At 45.9% G+C, this 26,088-nt stretch overlaps 1 protein-coding gene and 1 long non-coding RNA gene across 2 annotated transcripts in view; one reads left to right on the plus strand and one right to left on the minus strand.

The window, feature by feature from the left end:
- Window positions 1–9,973: 9,973 nt before the first annotated feature.
- Window positions 9,974–11,931, minus strand: LOC143395366 (uncharacterized). The gene is made up of 3 exons (XR_013090765.1): window positions 11,777–11,931; window positions 10,826–10,922; window positions 9,974–10,011 (listed from the first exon to the last, which is right to left on the minus strand). It is a non-coding gene; the product is annotated as an uncharacterized LOC143395366 (long non-coding RNA).
- A 185-nt stretch (window positions 11,932–12,116) lies between these two features.
- Window positions 12,117–26,088, plus strand: part of Elavl1 (ELAV like RNA binding protein 1) — a 39,408-nt gene continuing 25,436 nt past the window's right edge. Inside the window, exons 1-2 of the mRNA XM_076850218.2 lie at window positions 12,117–12,240; window positions 24,127–24,314. Coding sequence (XP_076706333.1) covers window positions 24,143–24,314 — 172 coding nt within the window. The 5' untranslated portion in view covers window positions 12,117–12,240; window positions 24,127–24,142. The remainder of the gene's footprint in view (window positions 12,241–24,126; window positions 24,315–26,088) is intronic.

Consider the following 26,088-nt stretch of genomic DNA (forward strand, 5'->3'; position numbering starts at 1 on the left):
TCAGCCCCACAAGCTCCCTTTTGTAAGTAAGGGAACACAGTTGCAGGTTCTGGGGATGAGGATGTGGACATCTGGGGAAGAGGCACTATTTTGCCTTCCACAATACCATGTTGATCAAACTTATAAGAAGGTCCACAGAACATTCTTGGGAGTGGTGATGTGGGTTCAGTTCTGGAAGATGGCAGGTAGGGCTTGGGGACAGGACTCCAGGCAGAGAAGACAGGGCACATAAAACAGGAGGCTTGGGGCTAGGAGTATAGTTTAGCTGTAGAGCTCATGCTTAGCATGCAGAAAGTTCTGGGTTTGGTCCCCTGCATCAAAGAACATCCAAGTGAATAGCAGGCTCCCTACATATCTGAATGTGGCACAAGGCCCTCAACATCCACATAGGTTCTGTTCTGCACAGTGATGATTCTCACCAGGGCTCCCAAGAGGTACCTGGTGATGCCCAGAGAAATATTTGGCTGTTGCAACAGGGGAGAATGGTCCAGAGATGCTACCTAATGTCTTTATCATGCACCAGACAGTCCCTTGAGGCAAGGAGTCACCCAGCCCAGATGTGCACAGTGTGAAGAGAGATGCCCTTCTTTAAAGTATGTTGCCTACAGCTTTCCATCCCCTCTACTGGACTCAGAGGGGCTTGACCCCACAGACAGCTGGAAGGCTTCCACTCAATACTCCCCAACTGCCTTTCTGGGAAAAGCAGTTTTTAGTTCCTCATGACCTTGGCCTGCCCCTGGAATAGAAGCATCTGTGTGGGTTGAACATGCTCCTATTCTGGAATGTGAAGTCCCGGCACACCTGGTCCCTGAAGAAGATAGATCTAGTAATAATAATAATAATAATAGTTTTCTCTCCCACCCAAAGGCCTGATGAGCACAGCCTCTGGGTCTCAGACCCCTGATACACTGGGAGAGCTGAGGCAGGGGAGGACAATGTCTTGGGGAAACTTCTTGACCCTGTGCCAGTCACTGGATGAAGGTATGAGCTAGTTCATTTAAAGATGGTCAGTGGGCAATGGGTCAGTGAAGGAGATGGCAAGTTGGGGTGGAGGGTGCCCCTCCTTTGCCCTGCCTTGTTCTTGGAGTTCCTTAATGCTGCCTCCTCTACGATTCATGTCACTGATCCCCTCCACAACTGCCACCCCTGGACTCTGACAGATTCCCCCTGAAGTGGGCGTAGGGTGCCCTCCCATTTCCTGTAGAGTTTGGGAGGCCTGATCCACAGGGTGGGGGCTCAGCTACAATGTGTGGGATTGTAATGAACCTGGGTGGTGGTGTCCTTTTCTTGGCCACTAAGAGCAAGGGCTGGCTGCTGTTCATTTGGTCAACAGACTTTTTCCACCTACTGAGCACCAGACCTGGTGTAGGGAGCTGGAGAGGCCAAGATGGACACATTTGAGCTGCTTTCCTTCAGGTCACAGGGACCAGGAAGGGCAGCATTTCGGTTTGCTGACAGCTTAGTGGAGAGCCAGTCCTATGCTAGGTGTCTCACAGCCATTCTCTGCAGAGCAGAACAGCAGCATTCCTGGGGGCAGGACAGAGGTGACAGTCCAGAGGGAGGAAGGAAGGCAGGCAGCAGGGATCTGGGGGAGGAAGGGGAAGGCAAGCATGTGCCCAGGGAAGCCTGGGCCCTGGAGGTGAGTCCACCTCTGGGAGTGGGAAGGTGAGGGTAGGTGGCTGCCCTTCCCACCTGGTGTACCCAATCCAACTGCCTGCTCCTCAGTCCCTGTCCTTGCAATGCTGCAGTTGCCCTGGCCAGCCTCTGGACTTCTAAGGGGCTCCTCACTGAGCCTTAGTCCTGATGTATGGTCCCTGGTTCCCCAGTCAGGGACCCAGGCCAGCATCATCTGCAAGAGAAGGGGGTGTCCAACCCCCAGAATTCTGGCTCCTTGACATGTGGAAGACCCAGCAGTGCCTGTGGGTGACAAGGGCTACCCAAGCTCTCCTGCTGAGACCCATTGGGCTGTAGCAGAGCCCACCACCCAAAGTGCAACCCAGTGAGACAAGTGGATGAGTTGTCTAACAGATGGACCAAAGATAAAGGTGCTTTCCCCATCCCCACCTTTCCCTCTCAGCTGCACCTGAAGCCACTGCGGTAACCACACCACTGAGGATGCCTCTTTCCCCTCAAATTCAACCATACGAAGCTGTGGGGCCCTGACTGGATGGAGTGGAAATCTCCACCCACCAATGCCAACATGAAGGAGCCCACCCTCCTGGGCTCCTTTCCTTCCCAGAGTGGCCAATTTCAGACTGATCCTCTAGCCCCTTCCTCTCTTCTCTTGACCCCTATACCTCTCATCAGTCCGTTGTTGTGTGCTGCCCTTGGAGCCTACCAGCTGGTCCCCCATTTCTTCTTCCACTGCCCTTCTTACCTTTTGCAGCCATAATAAGGCCACAAAGGGGGCAGGTGCTACTTGGGACCCTGCTCCTTTCTCTTATACCATGTGCACTGGAGCATTGAGGTTCCACACCCAAGTTCCAGGGTTTGCTGATCCCAGCCCCTACCCCTTTTGGCCACTTTTCAGAGACAGTGTAAGCAAGTGTGTGCTGAGGGACATCTGGACTGCGCCTGGCGCAGGGTTTGGGGGCCACTGTCACTCCACAAGTTGTAGGCTTCCTCACTGTGGTTTGTAGTGGAAACTACGTGACTCACCAAACCAGTTCCATCTCTGGGCTTTGAACTAGGCTCCACTTGACGATGACCTTTTAAAGATGGGAAGAAACGCCCTCCTGTGGATAGCCCTTTCACCAGTGATTTTCATTGTTAGACCACAAACCCTATAATATGGTGGGGAAATGTCCTCAAAGGGTCTTTCTGATTAAAGTGGGCACCACCCCTGAGGAAGTGAGGATTGGTCCTGCCTGTGTTGGACTAAGCCTTTGCCTTGGCCAATCCCCACTCCTGGGCCCCAACCTTGGCACTTGTTAACCCAGGCTCAGGTTAGTAGACTCCTGTTTTTGGTGAGTTATCTGTTCCTGGCCTTTGCCCTTTTGGCTCCTATCAGTTTGTGTGAGCTTTAAATGGACTGAAAACATCTGGCTTTGCTTACATCCAGCTACTTGCTCTTCATTCTGAACACCAGGAGGTGAGCCTGTGGAGTGCTCCAAGAAATGCTCGGGCTGCAGGGGTTTTTTGGCCGGGGGCGGTCGGGGCGGTTATCAGGAACTGAACTCAGGAGCGCTCAGCCACTGAGCCACATCCAGCCCTATTTTGTATTTTATTTAGAGACAGGGTCTCACTGAGTTGCTTAGCACCTCGCTTTTTGCTGAGGCTGCCACTGAACTTGTGATCCTTCTTGCCTCAGCCTCCCAAGCCACTGGGATTACAGGCGAGCACCACTGCACCCAGCTACTGGCTGTGGTTTTTTATCTGGCTTTCTGGTCTCCTATCTGAGGGACTGAGAGGGTCTTGTGATACAGAGTGTGGAAGTTGCCAGGGTAGAGCAGAACCTGTAATCCTGAGTGCTCATCCTTCCCCAGGGGCTCTTGCAGCTTGCAGCCATCTTGCAAGTAAACTCTGGCAAATTCATGGGCCCTACCTCTGGGAGTGGGAAAGCTGATCTAGGGAGATGGCTGCTGCTCCCCCCTGGGCACATTCAGTCCAGCTGCCTGCTCCTAGGTCCCTGTCCCTGCTGTAAGGGTGCAGTTGCCCTGGTCAGTCTCTAGATTTGCAGATGACCCCTCACTAAGGCTGAGTCCCTGATGTACAGTGACTGGTCCTTCCACCAGACCTCCAAGTCAGCTTCATCTGTAAGAGAAAGAGGTGTCCAAACTCCCAGAATCCAGGCTGCTTGACCTGTGGAAGATCTGGCAATGCCTGTGGGTCTTCCTCTAGGTTGCTGGATGAGGAACAAGGCTAGAATTCCTTTTCTCCCTTTCTCCCTTCTTTTCCTTGGGGTGCTGAGGATTAAACTCAGGGCCTTACACATACTAAGCATGAGCTCTACTACTGAGCTATTTCTCTAGCCTAGGATGGAGACATTAAAATTGTAAACTGCTTACCATGACTGATAAGCATGTGAAGTCTTCATCTCATTTTTAAATAGCAGACTGGAGAAACCTGCCTGGCAGTTCTTCAAAAGTGGAAAATAAAGGCTGGGGGTGCAGATCAGTGGTTGAGCACTTGCCTAGCATGCACAAGGCTCTGGGTTCCATTCCCAGGATTGCGGAAAAAAAGTGAAATGCAGGGGCTGGGGATGAGGCTCAGTGCTAGAGCGCCTGCCTTACATGTGTGAGGCACTGGGTTTGATCCTCAGCACCACATAAAATTAAAGAAATAAAGATACTGTGTCCATCTACAACTACAAAAAAAATATTTAAAAAAAAGTGAAACAGAGTGCCCATGTGTTTCACTACCAGATAGTATATGCCCAAGAAAAATGAACACATTATGTTCACATGGAAACTTATACATGAATGTCCATAGCAGTACTAGTCCCTGTAGTCAAAAGGTGGAAACAGCCCACATGTCCTGCAATGGATGAATGGATAAACACAACATGGTCTATTCATATAGTGGAATATTATTTATCCATAAAAAGGAATGAACCAGTGACACACCACAGCATGGATGAACACCGAGGACATTATGCTTAGTGAAAAAAAGTTAGTCACAAGAGGCCACATACTATAAAACTCCATTTATACAAAGTATCTAGAAGAGGCAATCCAGAGAGTCAGAGAGCAAATTAACTGTTGCTAGTGGCTGTGGGGGGTGGAACAGGGAATGACAGCTAAGGGACACAGGGTTTCTTTCTGGAGAGATGAGAATGTTCTGAAATGAGAGTGTTGGCAGTCACATTCCTTTGTGACTACATTAGAAACCACTGAATTTTCACTTGAAAATACAAAGGAGCCTGCAAAAGACCACCAAACACGTGGGAAACAGTGAGAGACACCACAAGAAAGAGAACTCATGACATGAAAAAGAAAAGTTAAATACAAAAACACAGAAATCTTACAAAGAGGAGTGGTGGTGGCTCCTGTCAACTAAGTCCCTGTAGAAGCAGGGAGGACAAGAGTGTGACTTACTGACTATGGTCCACTTGGGGACGCTGAGAGTGAATGCAGTCAATGTCAATATTGCTCTGGGACAACAGGACAGACCAGGCTACTCCAATGACCCTAGGAACCAGAGCTGTGGGGCTTTCCCTATCCTTTGACTCTAGAGAGGATAAAATACCCACTGCTGTTCTCGCCACAAAGACACTGGATGCAAGTGTCACAGGCTGCATCCAGTGGGATTGTAGGGAGCCACTCTAAATGATCTGTGTCTTCCAGCCTGGAGTGGAGAGGCTTTTGACCGTCACTACATCTTGTAATGAGTGACCTGGACATTGCCTCGGTCCCAGAAATTTGAGGACACATCTTCAAACGTAGGCGTCACCCCATGGATTGAGCTACACTCACCTGTTCCTTTGTGATAGTACCCCTTTGTCCTGTTTGGGATAGAATGTTCCATGGAAATGCCTTTGTGTATCCCCTTCTCTTGCTCTGCCTTTGGGTGTGGCCTTCCTAGATGTCAGTCAACCTGCTGACAGCAACATCATGAAGCTAGACTCAGCCCCCTGAAATCTGACCCCTGGCCTCATTTGAATGGCTTCTCTTCAATAAAAGAGTTCAGCAAGAGCTCGCTCTTTCTCTGTCTCTTGGGTGTTTATTTCGTGCTGCCCAGTTCCCCTGGAGTGACCCTGAGTGTTTTAGTCGTGGGGAACATGACATGGGATGAATTGGGAAATGGGACTTCCAAGACCCACGTTTACCTACAGCTGCAGTGGTAAGACCAAAGGTGGGCAGCCCTTGCTGTTCTTGGGGATGCTGACCACAGTTGTGTTTACTGGATGGGTGCTGTGATGATGTGTCAAGTACTCGGTCTCTGCTTTGCACGGTTTCAAGGTGGCTGTAACACCTGCATTCACAGATAAGCACCCTGAGCTGGGGGGAAGTGAATTTATTAGCCTAGGAATTCCTAAGGGAAAGCCAGCATTTCTGTGACTGCTCCAGGGCTGACCCCTTTGGGTCACACTGTGCACAAACAGGAATGGCAAATGAAGTATGCCTGGAAGGTGAGGACTGAGGCTACCTCAAGGGTGACTTCACCAGGGAAACGGCTCCACGCTGTTGCTAACCTGAAAGTCAACTCAGCTGCCTAAGAAAAAAAACGAGTCAAGCTTTCTATTTTCCCCTGTGACTGACCTACTAGCACTTGAGGAGGAATCAGATTTAAGTTAGGTCCCCTGAGATCCTGAGCCTCCTGAAGGTTCTTTGGGCTTGTCTGAGCTTGCCTGGCTGCTATTCCTGCTGTTCCGCCTCAGCTTTGTCTGGGGGCTGACCAGTGAACTTATCTCATTACATCCATTTCTGACGTCCCCCAAGTCACCCCAACCCACATACTGAGATCTATAAATGGCTGAGATAAAATGATTTTCCCCAAATATCTGTATTCAACTGATCTGACAGCCACCTGTGTCCACATCTGACTGGTCACCTTGTGAACATCTGGAATCCCCCTCCTCTCGACCCCCATCACTCCCCAGCTCACCTATGCTCTGACACTCCACTTGCCTCGTGCACACAGCCTCTGCGCCTCCCTCCTTCTCAGGCTGAATTCCATGTTCACTTCTGTTCCCTTCCTTCTGACAAAGAAAGACAAAAATCACATGTAAGTCTCCCACTTAAAAATCCTTTTGGCTAAAGGATGAAGTCTCTCAGAAGCCTGTTGCCTTTTACTCCCTGCTGCTGCCGTGATTAACCACTATAACCCTGGCAGCTCACACCAACACACATTCATTATGTCTCAGCCCTGGACTTCAGAAGTCTGAAATCAGACTCACCAGGCTAAAAACCAAGATGCTAACAAGTCGGTCCCTCCTGGAGGCTCAGGGGGGAACCCACCCACATCCTGCCCTTCCCAGCGTCTAGAGGAGCCCACATCCCTTGGCTTGTGGCCCCTTCCTCTGTCTTCAAAGCCAGCACTTCTGTGTCTTCCAGTTCCTCTCTGCCTCTGACCCTCTTGCCTTCCTCTCATGAGGACACTGTGGTGACGCTGGGCCCCGATGATCCAGGATCATTTTTCAATCTCCAGGTTCCTTACTCCAATCACTTCACAGTCCCTTTTGCTGTATGAGGTCACATGGTCACAGTTTCCAGGAGGCTGGGACACAGACATCTTTGAGGAGCCATGGTTCTGCCTCCCACAGCGGGGATCCACAAATTTTTCCTAGAAAGGGTCCTAGAGCAAATATTTGATGCTTTGGCACATGGCCTGTTGCCAGGACTGGCTACCTAATTTTCAAAAGTGTGAGGCCCTGTATTCATAATTATTACAAACTTCAAAACGGTCAGTTCCATGCACAGTGTACACCTCTGTGACACAGGCTCTGCCGGGGCAACTTCACCTCTGTTACGGTAGCTCTGAGCAGCCATAGGCAATGCACAGGGGAACAGCTCTGTTGTGTAACTGTCAAATTTTATGGACAATGCAATGTGCATTTCATGGAATTTTTACATGTCATAAAATACTAACGGTTCTTTTTTTCCCCAACCACATAAAAAATGTAAAGCTCATTTTTAGCTTCCAGGCTGCACAAAAACAGACATGGGCAGAACCCCATCATTGTTTGCTGATGCCTAGTCTAGGGGATAATGTTCTAATTTCTCTGACTCTCTGGGGCCCTTCAAAGCTGGGGACACACACCTCTCTAGTCCCAAGTCACTCCCTTCTCCCCTCCCACCTCCACCCCTCGCCCTGAACAATCCTCCTGGACATCTGTGCCTCTGTTACTGCCAGTCCCAGCTTCCCACCTCTACCTAGCAGACCCTCTCTTGTGCTTTAATATGGTCAGATGTTACCCTCCACCAGAGGCCTATCTGTGCCTGTTCCTTGTCACACTAGATGGATTTGGGTTCCGATGTGGCTGTTTCTCCCTCAGGGCAACAGTGTCCCAGGTCCCAACTGGGCCTTCTCAGTGTATCTTGACTTAGGGAGCCTCCACAGCTTGTGCTGGAGGAAGAGCGGGTGACTTGCAGGGGTGGCAAGGACAACCTGGAACAACCCTGGCTGGAGTGCGCTCTGATTCCTACCCTGAGGGCTGACACTATGCTTCTGACGAAAACAAAAAACAAATTCAAAACAGAAGACAACAACTTCATATCTCAAATCTCAACCAGTAAAAAAAGATCTCCAAGACTGAGCAGATCTGGGTTCAGAGCACCACTCTGCCCTTACCAGATATGTGCACAGGGACAATCACTTCTCTTGTCTCAGGACAGGGACAGAACTCACCAGTCAATCAGGCCTCATAGGACCTGCCCCTGCCAGTTCCACAAGCCTCCTCTGTGGCCAGCGTCTCCACAGCTGGCCCTTTCTTACTCCTGAGTGTGCTGGGCCCCCGCCTGACTCAGGGCCCTTGCATGTGCTATTTTTTTCTGCCTGTAACATTCTGCTTCCTCATGCCTCAGCTGCAAGGCTGCTGATGTAGGAAGCCTTCCCAAATACCCTCAAATTAGTTAACTCTTCCTACTGCATGCTTTTCTGGAACTCTGACTTTTGCAGATTATAGTCATTTGTGTAACTCATTGTTACTCTTCATAAGAATAAGACATAATAAGCACTTCATGTCAGGCTCTGTTCCAGAATTTCTAAAAGTGGGTTATTTCACTGAATTCTCATAGTGTCCTCAGGAAGTACATCATCCCCATTTTATGGAGTAGAAGGCTAAAGCTCAGAGATTAAACAACTTGTCCAAGGCCGCACTGCTAGTGAGTGTGGGAGCTACCCTCTCAAACCTGTCTCTTCAAGTTGACCAAGGTCCATGAGATTAGATGCCACGTGTGACATGGTTACTGTTGAGTCCCTGAGGCTGGGCACTCACACCTCATGTACTATGGGCAGTTAAAAAGTATTGATGATCTAAAAGAAACAACACTCCTTAGCCACAGGCACTCCCAGAGCCCAGATTTCAATTTCAAATACCATTCTCTGAAAAAGGAACCAGTGTTCCTTACAGGAATTGCTGATTCCAGGACTGTAGCATCTTATAATGCCAGGGAGTAAGGAAATGCTGTGGAGAGTGGGAGGGAACCAAATACACAAAAAACCCAATGATGGACACACCCAAGGGTCACAGGAGCCAATTAACAGAGCCAAAAGATGGCCAGAGCTGGAACAGCTTGAGCAACAAAATAAAGTAGTTTTGAGTTATAACCTAAAGCATAAAATAAATAGATGGGAGTCCTTGCCAATATAACTAGATGATTGAATGAACTAATAAATGGAGAAGAAATAAATCTCCCATGCAGAAGGAGTCTAAATAATTTATGTTACATAGATATTCACCCTCAGGAGGCAGAGCATAACCCTTCACTTTTTAAGTGTGGGCTGCCCTTACTGACTTCTTCCAAAGTATATGATAAGGAAAGAGGTGGAAGTAGTTTGATGGTGGAAAAACCTGACAAATACTACCTTAGTCAGGTAATCAAAGCTAACATCAACAGACTCAAATGATGTTGACCGCTGGACCTGGCACAACATGATACAAATGGCAATTGACTTCTTTGGTCTTACTGCCAATAACCCACCATCACAGCTTATCATGACAAATTCCAAGAGAGGAGCATCCTAAAAAAACCTGAGCAGCACTCCTCAAAACTGTCAAGGCCATCAAAAACAAGGAGAATCTGAATCTGCCACAGGCAAGAGATTAGATAGGACAATTAAATTACATGTAACATGGGATCCTGGATGTGATCCTGGAGGAAAGAAAGAACATCAGAGGAAAAACAAGTTAAGTATAAATCAACTATAAACTTTAGTTAATAACAAAGTATCACTGAGTACAGTGGTTAAGCACCCCCTGGGTTTAATCCCCAGTACCAAAAAAAAAAGAAAAAGAACAAAACCAAAGTTATCAGTATTGGTCCATTTTAATGGCATCATATTAACAAAAGATGCTACTAACAGGAACCAGGCGGAGTGAATAATGGTAACTCTATTATTCCTGAGACTCTGAAATGGTAATTAAAAATAGTCTATTATTAATAATAGAGTATAGATGAATGAATGGACTTTGATTGCTTTTTTTTTTCTTCTTTCTTTTGAAATGGGTCTCACTATGTTACCCAGGCTGGTTCTGAGCTTCTGGGCTCAAGTAACCCTCCCTCCTCAGCCTTTCGTGTAGCTGGGACTATAGACGAGTACCACCTCGTCCGACCTAAGGACTTCCTTCTTACTAGTGGTAACAATGATGATAGCACCCATCACAGGGGATTGTACATGAAGCCTTCAGCATCAAGTATATACTCAGTTCTGAGCATTTGCTATCACAGCATTAAACCTGTGCCATCCACGACACCAGACACTATCCCTACGTGACTATTTAATTAGAAATTAAATACAATTAAAAATTCAGTTCTTCTGTGGCACTAGCCAAATGTCCACAAGCAACATGGAGACAGAGGCTACTGGATTAAACAGTGTCAATATAGAACATGCCATCCTATCAGAAAGTTCTTTGGGATAACACTGAACAATGAAGAATGTGATTATTTGTTCGGTGTTCTTGTCTCCTTGGTTCCTTTTGCAGAGGCCATCTTTTCAATTTTGCTGACCACCCTCTTTCAAATTGCAACCCCATGTTTCTCATGCCCTTTCCCCAATTTACTTTTTTTTTAAAATATTTATTTTAGTTGTAGGTGTACACAATGACCTTTATGTTATTTTTATGTGGTGCCAAGGATTGAAACCAGAGCCTCACATGTGCTAGGCAAGCGCTTTACCAATGAGCCACAATCCCAGCCCCCCAATTTATTTTTCTTCTTACCCTTTTCATCACTTGAGGTGGGATCCACTTGCTTTCTCTTCTGCCTCCCCATCTCCACTGCACAGGTGGTGACAGGTGATAGGTGACTGCTGAGTCCCTGAAATGCAGTCAGTTCAATTTGAAATGTAAATGATTTCAAAAGCATATATTAAGGGGAAAAAAAAAGTCCAGAATGTAAAACATCTTCTAATTTCTTACAATGATCACATGTTGAAATTATATTTTGAGCCCAGAGTGTCTAGCTAAAAAAAAAAAAAAAAAAAAAAAAAAAAAAGAAATTATATTTTGGACATACTGTGTTAAATAAAACATATTATTAACATCGGACATCACCTGCAACTATTTACTTTTTTAAAACATAGGTAATAATTTAATTAATCAACAAATTTTTGTTGTTGTTGTTGTTGCAGTGCTGGGGATGGAACCCAGGGATTCGCACATGCCAGGAAAGTGCTCTACTATAAACTGCACCCCCAGCCCACAATTTAATCAATTTGAACTGTAGGTATAACTGACAAACTTGTGGCTGGCTTAAATTTCTACTGCACAGCAATGATTGAGAATATCAGTTACTAGACAATTTTAAAATTACGCATGTGGCTTGTACGTATTTCTCCTGGACAGCACCGACCTAGGATGTCAATCCAAACAGACAGGTACATTTTTATCTGTTTGCTGCCCAGACAGTATGTGGCAGCGAGTAGGCTCTCAATAAAATTGTAATGAATGAATGAGAGACTGAGCTTCTGGGAACCGGCTTGTTCTAATAACTAAATTGATGGAGTGGTGACCACGACCATGCCCCGCCTCCTCACAGCACCAGATGAGGAAACTGAGGCCTGGTGAGGTGACGTCAGCTCGTGCCCAGCCACACGTAGTGCGCCAACGCCTGGACCGGGATTCGAACTTGGGTCCTGTCCCCATTACCCCTGGCGCGCTGACCGTTCCTACCTTGCTGGGAGGCGGCGGCGGCGGAACAGACACGTGAGGAACACACGGTATACGTCCGACAAGGGTCTCCAATCCTCGGCCCAGTCAGCCTCTGTGGACTGGGCCCCAGCTCGCCCCTTCCGCGGCCATCGCTGGCCACCCGCGTCTCTGCCGGCCGCCGAGCTCTTCGCAGGCGGCGCCGACCGGAAGTCCCGCCTCCGCCGCGCGCCCCAGGGTGCCGCGACAGCTACGCTGACCAATGAGCAGCGCGCCGTGGCGGACATCGACCAATGGGCGCGCGCGCCGGGGGGGCGTGTCCGGGCCGCGGGCCGGAGCGGGTCGTGCGCGCTGAGGAGGAGCCGCCGCCGCCGTCGCCGTCGCCGCTGCCGCCGCCACCGCTACCGAGGCCGAGCGGAGCCGTTAGCGCCGCGCCGCCGCCGCCCGCCCGCCCCGGAGCAGCCCCGGGCCCGCCCGCCCGCCTCCAGGTGAGGCGGGGAATCTTCGGTGGCGCCCGACAGGGTAGGCCGCGGCAGGCCTGAGCTCGCCTGGCCGGGCCGCGGGCGCCCGCGGGCCTGCACCGGCCTTGGCCCAGGCCGCGCCGAGGCGGGAGGGGACGCGCGCGGGCCGCGGCAGAATGGCGGGCGGGCGGGAGCCGGCTTGCGTGGGGGCCAGCGACAGGCCCAGGACTGGATTCCTCGGGCGCCACGAGAGGCGGGCGAGGGGGACTCGGCGTGGGCACGCGCCTGGGGGCCGGGCTCCGCAGCGGTGGCCCCAGTAGTCTTGGAAGCCCGGCATCCGGGGGCGGGAGAGTGGAGCCAGAGGCGGGGGAGTGGGGCAAGAGTCTTTACCGCGCAGAGGTCACGGCCCACGGGCTCGCTCCCCCGGGAAATCCTATAGATTCTTTTGTGGTCGTTGTCAGCCCCGCCGCCGGTCTGAAGTGCTTTTAGAAGTGTGCAAACCTTTCAGTACCTATGGGAGTCTTAGAAAAGAAAAAAAAAAATTTTTTTTCTGATCGCCATTTCTAACAATGCTGTTAGTGGGGCGTGGGATGTTTAGATTTGTAAAATGTATGTATATGTTGAAAACAAACGGCATTCAACAATGGGGGACGGATGGTCTTCCTTTTGCCTTGTCTTCTCCTGCTAGGCTTACTAAAATGGGTTTTTGGTACCTACTGTGTACAGGGCAGGTGGAGAAGAACTTTTGTATGGGGCTGCCCCCGGAGCGACAGAGCCCCCTCATCAAAAGTGTTCATATGAGATCCTGATGGCCAGTGCTCCAGAAGGGGGAAGATGGGGAGGATGAACCAGCCAGAAAAGAGTTTCTCAAACTCAGCTCTACTGACAGTTGGGGTCACATAATTTTTGGTTGTGGAGCGCTGCCCTGTACATTGCAGGAAGTCGAGTAGCATCCCTGGCTTCAACCCATTAGGTGCTAGCAACATCCTTGTCCCTGCCCCCAGTTGTGAGGACCAGAATATCTCCAGATGACACCTGGGGTGTCTCCATCCTCCCCACCCCCATAAGAACCATCCCTGAACTTAAAAGTTTCCTCCACCATGGGAGATGCTCCCAAGACTTTGAACAAGCTCAGCTGCTTTTAGCCTTAGTCTTCTTATTTCTGAAATGGTAAGGACAAAAGTATCATGCACACTTAAGTATGTGAGAAGTCCTTTGTGTTGTGCATGGCCTTTGCGTGGTAGACATGGAATACCTGATGTTATAAATAATTGTCAGTACTTATTTATTTAGCCAGTATTTATTGACAGATTACCATAGTCTTGACGTTTCACAGCCATTTGTCTCCAGCCTTAGAGGTAGGAAATGTTATAGTTGCCATTTTAGAGATGAGGAAACTGAGGCTTACATGGATCATGTGGTATAACTTGTTTCATGTACTAAAGTGGCTGAGGCAGGATTTGAACTCTGATGCTTACCCTGAACCACTGGGCTTCACTGCTTATAATCACAGGGGTCTAGGGTACCCTTTCAGGCAGTGTTTTAGGGAGTCCCATTCTGTTGCCATTGAATATCTGTGTGCAATACTGTGCTGAGGTCTGTTTTAAAATGCTGAAATTTGGGGTCCACGAAGAGGCTCAGATATATAAACACCTCCAGATGTGGCAGGAAATAATGTTTCTGTTGAAGCACTTGTTTGAGGGAGCAGAATTTCATTTTGGTTATATTGAGTCTGGGATAACAGAGCATCAGGTAGAAAAGGAAAGAATTATGAAAATGCTGTCTTCTGATGCTTGCTCCGTCACTTTCACTTGCTGCTTCTCATCTCTGTCCTCTTTCCACAGTGCAGCAAGATTGTCTTTTGTAAATGTGGATCTGGTTTTGTCCCTCCTTATTAAAAGTCTGAGTGGGAAAAAGCAAATTTTGTTGATCTGTTTGAGTAACTTGAAAGAGAGTCAGAAGCCCTGAGCTTAGAATGCCAGTTCTTACATACTCAAACCCTCCCTTCTATTCTGTCCATCTGCACATAGACTCCCAACTCTGACCCTTTATGCCTGTTTCTTCCTCTGTCTGGAATGGTGTTCTCTATCACCTGGTGATCTACACAGCCCATCCCAGAGAACACTCACCATTTGAAGCCAACCCTGACTGCCACCCTTTCTCCACCCCCACGGGAATCAACTGTTCCTCGTTTGTGTTCTCATCCCATTCAATTTATTGAATCAAATTGAATGCTGAATGGTTAGAGAGGCGCAATGCTGGCTTCTCACCCCTAGGTGGCAGTAGCGAAGTGGAGAGCCTAACCTGAGACTGTGGAGTCAGGGGAAGACCAAAGGAAACAAGCCTATGGAAGGAAGTGAGCCTTGCTTTCCTGGTTCAAATGAATCTCTCTGCTCTACTGCTGTGTCCCAAGCCCCACAGTAGGCTTTAGGGAGCCAGTGGTATATATGATGGCTGTGTAGGTCATTTCAGCCACTCTGCTGAGTGTGATGGTTATACACGGCCTGATGTGGAAGCACAGAAAATGGAATTGTTATCCAGACTTAGGTGAGCACAGAATCCCAGAGTGGAGAACAGGTTTGGTGGTCAGGCAAAGGCCAGAGGGAAGGGCTTTGTGGGATGCAGGATCATAGGGGCAAATAAACATGGAGGTGGAAACTTCTCCATTTATTATAGAAACACATGGGATATGGTACTTCTGGGGTAAGAAGGATGAAGTGAATAGTGGCCATAATTGCAGGTCTGCTAGGGCTTGTGTGTTATGAGGGACTACTGAGCATCATTAGTCCTCAAAGAGGCAGTTAGATATGCATAGAAAGAGCAGAAGAGAGATAGAGTTGAAGGTCAGAAAACCAATTAGGAGGCAGTTCTTTCCTTCAGGTCAGAAGAGTTAGGAATATGGCTCAAGGCTGCAGTGGTCAGGACAGAGAGGAAAGTGCTGAGACATAATTAGGGGTTCAGAGTCACAGGACTTGGGGGTGCTTAGGTGTGGGAAGTGAGCAAGTGCATACACTTGAGTGACCCAAAGATGAGTGGTTGTTAAAAGAAACCAAGAAGGCAAGAGTTGTGATTTTGTGAGTTTTGATACAAGAAACACATTGCTGGGGCAGAGTGCAGTAAGTGGGAAGGTGGCAGAAGAGTCTGCTTGCACTTCTGAGCCCCCTGCTAACCCTGCCTTCCCCCAGCACAGATTGAGTGCTAACCACGTGCTAGGTGTGGGACAAGGCACAGGGTCTATGCACAGAGACTCACTCGTATGCCCAGTGATCCATCCCCGCTCCACCCAGAGCCTCAGAGTCAGTCGCAAAGCACTTGCACTGTCGTAGCTTGGAAACACAGAACTTAGCTGCTTGTTCATTATCACTGGGAAGAAGAAGAAATTGTTTCTTTAAAGACTTAGAACTTGGATTGGGAGAAGAGATCTTGATGTGCCATATTTTAAGGATGAGGAGGCCTGTCTCTGGTGATGTATTGAAAGGAATGATTATCTGTTGTTGAGGTTTTATTTTTGTCTGAATATGTTGTTGTGACCAAAGAGGTGTGGGGAGGGCTGTCCAGGGGTAGCCAGTGGCCTGAGAGAGTAAGAGAGAAGGAAGGCACCAAGAGGCAGTTTTGGAGCCCTGCGTGGACTGGTTTGACCAGGCAGGTCCAGAAGGGTCAGGTAGTAGTGAGTTCCTCAGCCTGGTCAAAGTGATCCTGGAAGATTGTGTGGCAGGGTAAGAGTGCTCTTGTGCTTTATATGCCCTGTGCTTTATTAATACTGTGCCTGGCACATAGTTGGCACTCCATCTGTGCTGAGGAAAGGCAGGGTTAGCAGTGGGTTCAGAAAGGGCTGGATGTAGCTACCCATCAAAGAGACCTTTATGCCAAAGGAAGTGTTCACAGGAGAGGGAACGGTATAGAACAACTCAATGGCAAGGCTGGTGTCACTGTGAACAAGACACTGAGAGACAGGAAGAGGAGCCTTTGGAGGGTTTAGAGACCCCCCCTAAGGAGTTGGTCTAGGCAAGAGGTGACAGGGATCTGATTAAGGATGATGGCAGAGAGGTGGGGGCAGGGTAGAGATATCTCAGATGTCAAACTGGCAGGACTTGATGCTTGATGAGGTACAAAGAATGGAGAGAGGTGAATTGAAGGACAGGTTGGAGGTGTCACCCTTGGAGTAATTTGGGGTGGAGGGATTTGAAGAGGAACTAGGAAGAGAGGAGATGAGAGTGCTTGTATCTAGAGACAGGGAGGTTGGGAAACACATTTATCAAGTGCCAGGTGCTGTATAGCAGGTGTTGACATTCCATCTGCATGTTGGGAAACAGGCTCAGGGAAGAAAGTGACTTACTGTAGTTAAGATGGTCAGCAGTAGGATTGGTGTTGGAGCTCGGGCTTGTCAGACTCCAGAGCCCATGTTTTTTCCTGCTATGCTGTGTTGCTTTTGTTAGAGTTTTAACAGCTAGAGAGAGCTGGGACTCTTAGCAGGGCTCTGGAGCTGATCAGGTCCCCTCTGGTGCACAGAGCATTTGGACTGTGCCATATTCTGGCTGCATCTGACCTGCTTCTCCACACACTCCCCCCCACATACACTCCCTGCCCCCACATTGGCTTCTCAGCCTGGCTGATACAGAATTGCTCTGACTTAGCAGGAGCCGCCCCAACCAGGCTGCTTTCCCCTCTGTAGGCCGCAGACAGAGGCCAGTAAGTTGCTGTGTGCGCTGTATCCACCCAAGCCTTCGTAATTGGGTCAGGTGGTGTCCTTAGTTTTTTCCTGGCACCAGAGCATTTCCTGGTGACCTGAGACTTTTACCTTGAAGAGTCAGAGTTTTATATCTGTAAAGGACCTTAGAAATTGAGTCCAAGCCCTGTCAGATGATGTGTGAAGTGTCAAGGTTGAGCCTGAAGATATATTTGACTGTTCTAGTTTTGTTCTGGCTTTAAGTCATTTAAAAAGCCTGCTCCATCACTATAAAGTGAGACAGATTCTTATGTATACCTAATAGAAAGCAAACTTACTGGTAGACCACCTGTGTATGCTTTTATGTCACGTATAAATATGCATGTATCTTCTGTGTGGGGTAAGTTTTCCACACATGTGGATATCACTGGTATTACACACAAGCACAACCAAAATTGTTTGAAATAGTTGTGATAGAGTTGAAAACCTTGAGATCATCTAAGCAAGACTTCTCTCCCTGATGCTTCCAATTACTGGGAACCTTTCCAAATCAGCAGAAATAATTTTGCTAAACAAAATTAGCAAAATTTCCCTTTCTACTTCCTGCAGTTGACTCTGATTCTTTGGGATAATGTTTACTGATGATCCCAAGAAAGTTTGGTACTGAATGTGTTAATAGAATGTCAGGACAGTTTCTGACTGGCCTTTTTTAGCATAAAAAATATGCTCCTGATACATATGATTCCAAAGAAGATGGGGAGTCTCTCTGTGTAATGTATGCTGGATTTGCCAGGCCCCCTGGGTTTACCTGGAAACCCTTAAACGATACTGGTGTGCCCTCGGCCCTCAAGGCTTTCCCCCTTGACAGTGGTGCAAAGCAAGTAAATTACTGTGCAGAATGATTAGAGCAGTAATAAAGGTTTACAGCAATGTCGTAAGGCACTGAGACCTATTGTCACCTGCTGTTCTGGTGGAGGTGACTTTTTAAAAGGTGAGCAGGGAGAAGGATGGTGGATGTGCTGTGTAAAGGGAGCAGCCAAAACAGGCCCCAAAATAGGATGGCACATTGGAGCGAAGCTGGTGCAGGCAAGGCCAAGGCAGGACCCAGTGGGCGCCTCAGCACAGAAATCTTATGATTCATGCTGGGGAGACTGATCTGTAGTAACAGCTCAGACCAAGTCCTGCCACTTATTAATAGCGCGATAAAAACAACAACAACAAAACAAACAAACAAAAAAACACCTTCAAACAATCCTATACCAAAAAGAATGAATTTTCCCCACATGCAAATTAAAAAAAAATAATGATTTCAAAAGAGAACCAGCAAAATAGTGTGACCTGAGCTTCAATGGGTTGTGACTGCCAACAGGGAAAACCAGAGGGACTGAGCAAATTGACTTGGAACTGGCAGGAGGCAGCAGTGACTTGGGAATCTCTGATAATTGGGTGATTACAAGGCCTGGTTATGGTTGGTAAGGTTGTGGTTAGATCCAGTGTACACCAAGACTGGCTGGGCCCAGGTCACAGGCCATGCAGACTTGGAAAAGATCAAGGACAGGGGCTGGGGCTGTAGCTCAGTGGTAGAGCGCCCGCCTTGCACGTGTGAGGCGCTGGGTTCAATCCTCAGCACCACATAAAAATAAATAAAGATATTGTGTCAACTACAACTAAAAAAATATTAGGGAAAAGAAAAAGATCAAGGACAGGCCCCTAGAGAGCAGGGCATAATGACCCCAGTGAGACTTTGGGGGGTTTGTTTCTCCATTGTTGCATTGGCCAAAGCCTTAGCCTGCATGGGGCTGTTCAGCCTTGATTGCATGTCAGAACGAGAATGGGCTGTGAAGCAGGGTAGAAAAGCAGAAGTTGTCTTTTGAAATCATTATTTTTTAATTTGCATGTGGGGAAAACTCATTCTTTTTGGTATAGGATTATTTGAAGGGTTTTTTTGTTTGTTTTTGTTGTTGTTGTTGTTGTTTTGTTGTTGTTCTTTGGGAACCACCCCTCCACCACAACTGTGGTTCAACTCAGGGCCTCACACTTGCTAGTCACAGGCTCTATCAAGGGAGCTATACTCCTGTCTCTTTTTATTTTGTAACAATCTTGCTAAATTGCCCAGGCTGGCCTCAAACTTTTGATCCTCCTGCCTGAAGCCTCCTGAGTGGCTGGAATTATTAAGCACATACCACCATACCTGGCTTAGTTTGTTTTGACAATGCATAAACTTGTGTAACTACTACTACCATCAAGATACTGGAAAGTTCATTGTTCAAAAATATTGCCTCTTGCTGTCCTTGTTAGTCATTCTTCCCCTCATTCCCTATTCCTGGCAACCATGATCTATCCCTACATGGATGATGCTTGACTTATAGTGGGATTACATACTGATGAATTCATCATTATTTGAAAATGATGGTTGAAAAATGCATGTAATACACCATTACCATCATATAGTACACTGTAGAGTATTGGTGTTTTACCCTCATAATCACATGGCTGGCTGGGAGCTGCTGTTCTCCAGCATCACAAGAGAGTATTGGATGGCATACCACTAGCTCAGGAAAAGAATAAAATCCATAATCCAAATGAGAATGAGATTTTCAAATTATTATAAAATTGAAAACTCTTTGTAAAATTTTTTTAAATTTTTTTTAGTTGTAAATGAATACAATATCTTTATTTTATTTATTTATTTTTATGTGGTGCTGAGAATCAAAGCCAGTGCCTCACATGTATGAGGCAGGCACCCTACTACTAAGCCAAACCCCAGCCTGGAAAAGTCTTAAAACCATCATAAGTTGGGGACCATCAGTGCTTAGTGCTTAGGCCCTTTTATAGAATGTCATAGAAATGAAATCAAACTGTATGTAGCCTTTTGAGTCTGTTTTCTTTCACTTAACATGATGTATTTGAGATTTATAAAAGTATCATGAATTTGTAGTTCCTTTTTTGTTGCTGACTTATATTCCATTGTATGGTATATCATAGTTGATCTGTGAGCAGCTTAAAGGACATCTGTGGTGTTCAAAATTTTGGTGACTGAATAAATCTGCTATAAGGATTTGTATATAAGTTTTTGTATGAGCATAGTTTTCACTTCTCTTGCAACAATACTAGGAGTAGGATTGCTGGATCATATGCTAAATCTGTATTTAACTAAGAAACCATTACTCTGCTTTCCAAAGTGGCTATATTTTTGTATTCCCATCAGCAGTGCATGAAAGGTGTGATTTCTCCCCATTCTCCCCAGCACTTGACATTGTCCATTATGTCATCGTTTATTATTTAATTTTGTTTTAGCCATTCTGATAATTAATTTGCATTTCCCCCCAGATTTGCATTTCCCTAATGATTAGTGATGTTAAACATGTTTTCATACACTTATATGCCATCTGTTTATCTTACTTGATGCAGTGTTCAAATCTTTTGGTATTTTTGAAATTGGATTTTTGTTTGTTTGTTTTGAGAACTTGTAAAAAACATTCTGGAGCTGGGGAGGTAGTTCCATGATAGAGCATTTGCCTCGCATGCATGAGGCCCTGGGATTGATCCTTAGCACTGAAAGAAAAAGCGGAGTGTGTGGGTGTGTGTATATGTGTGTGCACACACACTGAATACAAGCTCTTTTATGCAAATATTTTCTCCAGACTGGATTTTAATTCTTCCAACACTGTATTTTAAATTTTGATGATAGCCAGTTTATCAGTATTTTAGAAAAGAAAGCTTTTGGTATTCTAAGAAATCTTTGCCTAATTCAGTGTCACACCAAAAGATTTTTCTCTAGTAAAGCTGAAACTTTTGCATTTTAGAACAGAGGTCAGCAAACTTTTTCTGTAAGAGCCAGATGGTAAATATTTTCAGCTCTGTGGGCCATATGGTTGGTACTAGGTTGTTACTACTCAGCTCTGTCATGATAGCAAAAAGTAGCTACAGGCAGTATGTAAACAAGTAAGAGTGGTTGTGTTTCAATAAAACTTTATATAAACAGGCAGTGGACTGGACTCATCCTGCAGAGCATGGTGAGCAGTCCCATGTTAGAAGGTCTGCTTTTTACCAGGCAAGGAGAATGATAAGAGTGGGAGTAACCATTTTCCAGTTCATCCTCCATGAAAGCAGGATGAGGGAAAAACAGAAGAGGAGATGCCTAACTCTTAGAGAAAAAGTGAGGAGAGGAAAGAGGAAAAAATAAAGAAGAAAGGGGACTGGGATTGTAGCTCAGTGGTGGAATGCTTGCCTAGCACGTGTTCCATCCTCAGCACCACATAAAATTAATAAAATAAAGGTATTGTGTCCGTCTACAATTAAAAACTTTTTAAAGGATAAAAGAAGACAAATGTTTGAATACATCTTGAGCAAAACTTCAGTGTGCATTTTAATTTTTTTTTTAAAGAGAGAGAGAATTTTGAGAGAGAGAAAGAATTTTTTATTTATTGTTTTAGTTTTCAGCGGACACAACATCTTTGTTTCTATGTGGTGCTGAGGATTGAACCCGGGCCGCACGCATGCCAGGCAAGCGCGCTACCCCTTGAGCCACATCTCCAGCCCAGCATTTTAATTTTTCATAGGTTAATTTCACATTAACCTGTGTTCTTTGGATCAGGCTTCAGCAGATGTTTTTGTTCATTTGTTTATTTTTGATCATTTATAGCTCATGATCTATTTTAAAATCTCACAGCCACAAATGATTTAACAGATTCATGGAAGTTTTCTTGATTAAACTTTAATACTTTCTATTGAAAGTTGATATTTATTAGCCATCCCCTTTTAATATATATGTAGGTTATGTTCAATTTTATACTTTTACAAGCCATGGCGTGTATTGTGTTCTTGCTTATTAACCTGCACATGTGTGCTTGTTTTTGTGGAATAGATTCCTTCAGTTCTGAGTCATGTGGTAGCATTTACCTGAAAAGTTTTGGTAGGCACTGCCAGATTATCCTCCAAAAAGGTTGGACCATCTTCCATTCCTGTCAAAAGTCAAAAATCTACTTACAGTAGATTTTGTCTATCCTGGATTTTATTCCATCTGACTGGCAGAAAGCAGCGTCTCATTTTATTTTTCTTTTCTTCATTGTTCATGAAGTTGAGCTTTTCATGGGTTTAGCATCATAGGAATTGCCAGCATCCATAAGTTGTAGATCATATCCTTGTCCACTTCGCTATGTCTTGCCTGCCTATGTAATATGTTGGGTTTTTTAAATTAGATGCTGTGAATTAAGTTTTCTCAACCTCAGCAGTGTTGACATTTCAGGCTGGATGTTATGGGCATTCTCCTGCACCTTGCAGAAGGTTTAGTTGATAGCAAACTGGCCTCTATCCACTAGATGCCAGTAGCATCCTTGCGCCCAAGTGGTGCTAACCAAAAATGGCTGCAGAAAAATTGCCCAGTGTCCTTTGGGAGCAGAATTGCCCAACCTGAGAACCCTTGATGTAAATAATGTGCAGCAAATATTTTCTGTTTTTTGCTGCTTGTCTTTGTTTATGATGCTTTTTGCCCTACAGAAAGTTTTTAATTTATGATATTTAACTTTCTAGTCTTTTTTTCGAAGTGAACCTACTTTATAAAGAGCAAGGAACAGAGATACCTTCAAATAAGTAGCAGAAATGCTGGGAAAGTGTACTAATTATGCACATTTGTCTGAGAGTAGGTAGGCTAGGGAAGACCTGAACATTTCCACCAGGAATAAAGCAACCAGGCCCAATTCCTCTCCTAGTGTTGATTCAAGGGCTAGGTGGGAAATCTCTGCAAGAGATGTGTTTAGAGTTTTATGTAACTCTGGCAAAGCTATTTTAAAAGAAGGGCTTATGACCGTGGGCACTGGGTATTCAAACATAACACTGCACATCAGGGATCCAGAAAAGGGGGGGCTGCCCTCTGAGACCTCTGGGTGGTAGGTGAGTGGTGCCTACATATTCAGAGGCAGGGACGTGGAACTGCTTATGTTAGGCATCACTCTGACTTGCCAATAAACCAGTGTAGGCTACACTTAAGAAGAGTGATCTTCCTGCTCTAGGCTACATCACTTCAGACATTTCTCTAAATCCATCTTGGGCTTCAATGTTGGTCACTGAAATTGAAGACTGTGGCAAGCTGGATGTTTCTAAGAAAGCCATGAAAACCAGGCTCCTCTGACTGGTAGAGAAACACCAACCTCTTTCCAGCTTAGTCCCTGGGTCTTTGGAGATAAAGGGCACAAGGAATTTTGCCTGCCTGCATGATAACAGACAGGGTGGCTGTGGTTGGGATGTTGGGGTACACATCACAGACTCACAGTAGCCAGTCAGAATCAGCACTGGACACAGGAAGAAACCACCAGAAGCTCTTGAGAGAAAGCCCAAACACTCTTCACAGGAACTTGATTCATGGTACTGGAATTGGGTCTAAGTTACTTTAAAGCCCTGTCAGTGGACGTGGGTGAACTTGGAGTTGTTCTATTTTGTGACTACTTTTTAGAGTGGTTTTAGGTTTACAGGAACTATAGTGAGTTCCCTCAGACCTCTCCTGTGTACACCACACCTGGGACTAAAAGCATCTTATATTAGTGTGGTACATTTGTTATAATTGATGAGCCAGTATTGATAATTGTTATTAACTAAAGCCTGTAATTCACATCAATCTTAATTCTTTGTGTTATAGTCAAGTGGTCTTTGACAAACATACAATGTCCTACATCCATTAGAAAATACTGCAGAACCCTTGCTGCCCTAAAAATCTCTTGTGCTCTACCTGTTCGTCCCTCTCCATCCTCATCCCTGACAACCCTTGACCTTTTTACTGTCTCCATACTTTGGCCTTTTTTCTAGAATGTCATAGTTTCTTTCACTTAGCAATATGCATTTAAAATTTATCCTTTTGGACGGGGGGGTATAGCTCAATAGTAGAGTGCTTGCCTGGCACATGCGAGGGTTTATATTCAATCCCCAGCCCGCCAAAAAATAGAAATAAACAAAAAATAAAGTTCCTCCTGGTCTTTGTGGCTTAATAGCTCATTTCTCTTAAGCACTGTATAAAACTTCATTTTCTGATGTACTATAGGAATGGAGTTTATTTTCTGACCATGCATTGAGGAGAAGTGTTCAGGTTGCTTCCAGGTTTGGGAGTTATGTGTAAAGCTGCCATGAGCATTCATGGTCAAGTTTTTCTGTTGCCATAGTCAAAATCTCCCAAGCATGAACCTAGTCATTAGTTTTGCCTTTATATATTGCAATGTGAACATTTGGAACTTACTTGATCTTATTTTTCTTTTCAGATTTTTAAGAAATACAATGTCTAATGGTTATGAAGACCACATGGCCGAAGACTGCAGGGACGACATTGGGAGAACAAATCTAATTGTCAACTACCTCCCTCAGAACATGACCCAGGACGAGTTGCGAAGTCTATTCAGCAGCATTGGTGAAGTTGAATCTGCAAAACTTATTCGGGATAAAGTAGCAGGTAAAGACATGAGAGGTTTTTATGAAGCAGGTACCGGCGGCTGTCCTGTTCAGCACTCTCTTGCCTGCCTGCGACTCTGTTACATTCCTCAGTGCAGAATAGCCATAGCTGTGGAGCAATGGCTGTGAAGTTTCATTTTTTATCTCAAACTCTCTTTTTCCGTTGCCCTTGCATAAGATTGGATAGGTTTCTAAAAGATGAAAGATTCTTTGTAAAACAGAGTACACATACAAAATTAAGACATGAGAGCAGAGGAAAACTGAGGAGCCAGCAGAAACAGAATGCTTTGAAAGCTAAAAGGGCCAACAGCTTGTTCTGCACAGGTTGATCAAGTCCATGTGTGGGAGTGACTCCCTGCTGTGGGCAGGTACTGGCAGGCCTGTGCCTGTGTCTCTACAGACCCCCATGCACAGTCTAGCTGGCAGCAGGACCCTGTTGTTAATTTTCACGCCATCAACTTGAACTTCTGCACTATACCCGGCTTGAACACTGTGGGGCAAGAGCAGAGCAACTGATATCCCTGCTCCTCTGCTCCCTCACAGTATGACTTCTAGGCTCCCTGTCCCTGTCCATGAAACAGAGGTGGCAGCGCTTATGGCCTGATATTCCCTGGCTTGCAGGTGTTTGGAGAAGGCCAGGTTTCTGTTGAGGCCCTACCTAAGAGTTGGTCTCCATTCTGAGAGTATGGCTTTGGGGATTCTGGAGCAAAGAAAAGACCCAGTGCTCCAAAGCACTGTTTCTTTTCTTTTTTCCTCAGGGAACTATTGTTCTGAGGAGCGCTCATCATCTTCCTGCTCCTCCTCACCTCCCCCACCCCCCCTACCTTATGAGGGGAATGAGCAGTCCTCTTAGGAATGAGGATTCTCTATCCTATAAACAAATTTAAAGTTTAAAAAAAAAACAAAAAAAACCCTTCATTCTTGTTATGAAAAATGTCAAGTATACATGAACAAAGAGTAACATATTGAACTCGGTGTACTCATGGTCTAGCTTCATCAACCTTCAACATTTTCCCAGTAACTTCAAGACACCTGACCCCTGGATGACCCCTATAAAGTTTGTCTAATGGCTATCCAGAGAATTAGCTCATCAGATGGAGGCATTGAACCCAAAAGCCTCTTCTTCATCCTAATCTGAGAGTCTTATTTAATAAACACTAATATAAAAACTTGGGCTCGGGATATAGCTCAGTTGGTAGAGCTTGCCTTGCATGCACAAGAGCCTAGGTTCGATCCCCAGCACCACATATTAAACAAAAAGAAGAAGAAGAAGGAAAATTTGAACAGTATTAGAATGTTTTAGGACACCATTCTAAATAAGAATCCTGTCCTGCCAGGCACAGTAGTACCCATCCATAATCCGAGCTACTTGGAAGCCTGAGGCAGAAGGATTGCAACTTTGAGGCCAGCCTGGACAACATTTTTTTTTCTCCCTGTCTCAAAATTTAAAAAAAAAAAAAAAAGGCTAGAGATGCATCTCAGAAGCAAAGCACCCCTGGGTTCAATCCCCAGCACACACATACACACACACACCAAAAAAAATAAAAGAAGAAGAAGAAGAAGAAGAATCCTGTCAGAAAGGTTTTAAACTCTCCAGTGCCTCAGTGCCTCTAACAAGTCTTGCCTTTCCCCATTTGTGTTCTGGTGGAAGGGAATATCAGCACAATTGATATTCCCAGCATTAGAATCTGATTTGTAAGGGTTACCTGACTTTATCTGACTTCTTTGATGTTCATTGATCCGTTGTGGTTTTCAGAGAAATATAAGCTATGCAA

This window comes from Callospermophilus lateralis, chromosome 1, assembly GCF_048772815.1.
Source record: "Callospermophilus lateralis isolate mCalLat2 chromosome 1, mCalLat2.hap1, whole genome shotgun sequence".
NCBI classification, from domain to species: domain Eukaryota; kingdom Metazoa; phylum Chordata; class Mammalia; order Rodentia; family Sciuridae; genus Callospermophilus; species Callospermophilus lateralis.